Source organism: Lepidothrix coronata, unplaced genomic scaffold (assembly GCF_001604755.1).
Source record: "Lepidothrix coronata isolate B3197 unplaced genomic scaffold, Lepidothrix_coronata-1.0 Scaffold528, whole genome shotgun sequence".
NCBI classification, from domain to species: Eukaryota; Metazoa; Chordata; class Aves; order Passeriformes; family Pipridae; genus Lepidothrix; species Lepidothrix coronata.
In genome coordinates, this window is record NW_016690708.1 from 1 (window position 1) to 2971 (window position 2971).

At 70.9% G+C, this 2971-nt stretch overlaps 1 protein-coding gene across 1 annotated transcript in view; it reads left to right on the forward strand.

Moving 5' to 3' along the window:
- Positions 1–902: 902 nt before the first annotated feature.
- Positions 903–2971, forward strand: part of CERS2 (ceramide synthase 2) — a 5168-nt gene continuing 3099 nt past the window's right edge. Inside the window, exons 1-7 of the mRNA XM_017839879.1 lie at positions 903–1038; positions 1150–1323; positions 1801–1918; positions 2005–2123; positions 2304–2361; positions 2454–2504; positions 2728–2820. Of these exons, the coding sequence (XP_017695368.1) occupies positions 1151–1323; positions 1801–1918; positions 2005–2123; positions 2304–2361; positions 2454–2504; positions 2728–2820 (612 nt within the window). The 5' untranslated portion in view covers positions 903–1038; position 1150. The remainder of the gene's footprint in view (positions 1039–1149; positions 1324–1800; positions 1919–2004; positions 2124–2303; positions 2362–2453; positions 2505–2727; positions 2821–2971) is intronic.

Below are 2971 nucleotides of genomic sequence, written 5' to 3' on the forward strand. Positions count from 1 at the left end.
CACCGAACCCCCCCGCGGGGCCCCCCCCGGGGCGGCGGGGCCGCGATCGGGGCCCGGCGGGGCCGCTCGGGCGGGGCCGGGCCCTCGGCGGGGCCCCCCCCGGGGCCGCTGGAGCGGCCTCGCACCCCCCCGGCCCGGGGGGGGGACACGCAGCGCTCGGTGCCGGGTCCCACCCGCGTCCCTTTCCCGGCGCTGCTCCCGGCCCCGGGTTGATCTCCCAGGCCTGGGAATTCCGGGCTGCTCCCCCTTTCCAGCTCCTGAAATCCCCCCCGGGGGGCAGGGTCCGGCCTGGCCGTGCCCCCCTCCCGCGGGTGAACCCCCCCCCCCGCCGCCGCCCGGGGCCTCTCCCCGCCCGCCCCCGCCGCTCCCGTTACCTGCCCGGGAGCGCCGGGAATTGCGGGGATCGGGAATTGCGGCACCTCCCGGCCCGCCCCGCCTTGCGAAACCGCCCGCGGGGGTTCCTCTTCCTCCCCACGGGGGAGCCGAACCGCCCCGTCCCGCTCCCAAATCCCCGCTCCGCCTTGGGGCGTTCGGGGTTGACCCCGTCCCGACCCCTCGGAGCGCCCCAAAAAGGGCCGGGATGCGCCAACCCCCCCCCCCCCCGGCCCGGGGGAGCTCCCCCAGCGCCCCTCCCGGGGCCCGTCCGAGCCTTCCCCAGACACAAAGGTGCTCATTGTGCCACCGGCAAATCCCTAATCCCGCGCTGGGCCCGCGCCTGGCCTCGCTGTCCCACCGGGAATTGCGTTGGGATCGGCCCCGGGATGCGGACGCGGCGCTCGGGAGGGGAAGGGCGCGGAGGGGCTTCTCCCTGCGCCCCCCGGGGCTGTGCCCGTCCCGGGGCGGGGGGTCCGGGGCCTGGGGCCCGGAGCTCTCTCGGACTGTCCCAGGAATCCGGGCTGGTCATCGGGATCGGGAGCAGGGCCTGAGTTAATGTTCACCCACTGACCTCTGACTGCAGGAGCAAAGTCCGGAGCTCGGCAGCTCCGGGGGGATTTCAGCGGCCCGGGGGGCTCGGCCGGGGGCTCCCTGGGAGCTGAGGTGGAAATCGGGGGGCCGGGGGTGTTGGTGGGATCCCCCCGGGGTGGGATCGGGGCCCCGCGGGGGTGCCGGTGCCCTCCTCACCTCCCCCTTTCTCTCCCTGTCCCCCAGCATGTTTCAGACCTTGTACAGCTATTTCTGGTGGGAACGGCTCTGGCTCCCGGCAAACCTCACCTGGGCCGACCTGGAGGACCGGGATGGGCGAGTCTACGCCAAAGCCTCCGACCTGTACATCACCCTCCCCCTGGCCTTCCTCTTCCTCATCGTCCGGCACCTCTTTGAGACGTGAGTCCCTGCCCTGAGCCCCCTGAGCCCCCTGAGCTGTGTCACCTGGCCCTCAGCCTGGCTGGGGGGTGCCCGTGGCACCCCGGGGGTCCCATCGACCCCCTCCCCAAACCACGTGCCCCCCACACAGACCCGGCTTTGTGCAGCCCCCGCCGCCCTTATCGGGGCCCAGGCGGCGTTTAAGGAGCGATTTGTTGGGCAAACAATGGGAACAGACCCGGCTTTGTTGGGATGGCAGGAGAAGGGAGAAGGGGGGGGCCCTTCAGCGGGGCGGGGACGGCCCCGTCCCCCACCCTGGGGTGACACAGGGACCTGGGGTGGAGGGTCCCCTGTGGCAAAACCCACCTCGGAGAGGGCACGGCGGGACGGGGAAACTGAGGCACTGAGGGGTTGTGAGTCACCCTGGGGTGGCTTTGGGGGGGCCAAACCCCAGAGGTGACAGAGGTGGGGACAAATGTCCCCCTGCTCCCTCCCCAGGTACGTGGCCACCCCCCTGGCCGGGCTCCTGAACGTCAAGGAGAAGATCAGGTTAAAAGCCACCCCCAACGCTGTGCTGGAGAAGTTCTACGCCTCCACCTCCAAACACCCCAAGCAGGTGAGGGGTGGGGGGCGGCCGGGGGTGGGGAGGGGGAGGTGAGCAGCAGGGCCGGGGCCCCGCGGTGACGTCCCCGCTGTCCCCAGGCCGACGTGGAGCTGCTGTCCAAGAGGAGCGGCTGCTCCGTGCGGCAGGTCGAGCGCTGGTTCCGCCGCCGCCGCAACCAGGACCGGCCCAGCCTGCTCAAGAAGTTCCGGGAGGCCAGGTGAGACCCCTGCCCGGTGTCACCGTCCCCCCCACGGCGGGGAGGGGGCTGGGGGGGCACCCTTTTGGCCGGGAGCCACGGCGGGAGGGTGGGCCGGGTGGGGTGTGGGGCCGGTGGGTCCGTCCTCCTCCCTCCCTGCCCCCCGTGCCCGTCTGAGGACCGTCTGCTTCCTTTTTCCAGTTGGAGATTCACCTTTTACCTTATTGCTTTCATTGCTGGCATGGCTGTCATAGTGGATGTAAGTATTGCCCCCCACCCCAGCAGTGCCTCGCCCCCCTGGGCCCCCTCCCCTCTAACACCCCTGTGTGTCTCCCCCTCCCCATCCCACAGAAACCCTGGTTCTACGACCTCCGGGAGGTGTGGAAGGGATACCCCATCCAGGTGAGCTCCTGATCCCACCCCCGGGATCAGGGTCAGATTTGGGATCTGGGGGTGCAGGGGGGTCCCTCTGGGGTCACTCAGTGTCCCCGGCACCTGTGGGGGTTTGGGTGGGGCAGGTTTGCTGAGGGGGGCAGAGGGTCCCCAGGACTCTGTGCCCATGGAAGGGGATCAAACCCCTCTGGGGGCCCCAGAGCATCCCCCCAAGCTGCCCCTTGCCCTCCAGAGCATGCTGCCCTCCCAGTACTGGTACTACATGATCGAGCTCTCCTTCTACTGGTCCCTGCTCTTCAGCATCGCCTCCGACGTCAAGCGCAAGGTGGGCTGGGGGTGGGGGGTCTGGGGGGGGGTGCACACACTGGGACTGGGGGTGAGGGACCAGCTGGGAGGATCCGGGGACACGGAGGGGACATGGGATGGCAGAGTGCTGTGGGTGGGACCCAGGCTGAAAGCCCCAACTCCCCCATCCC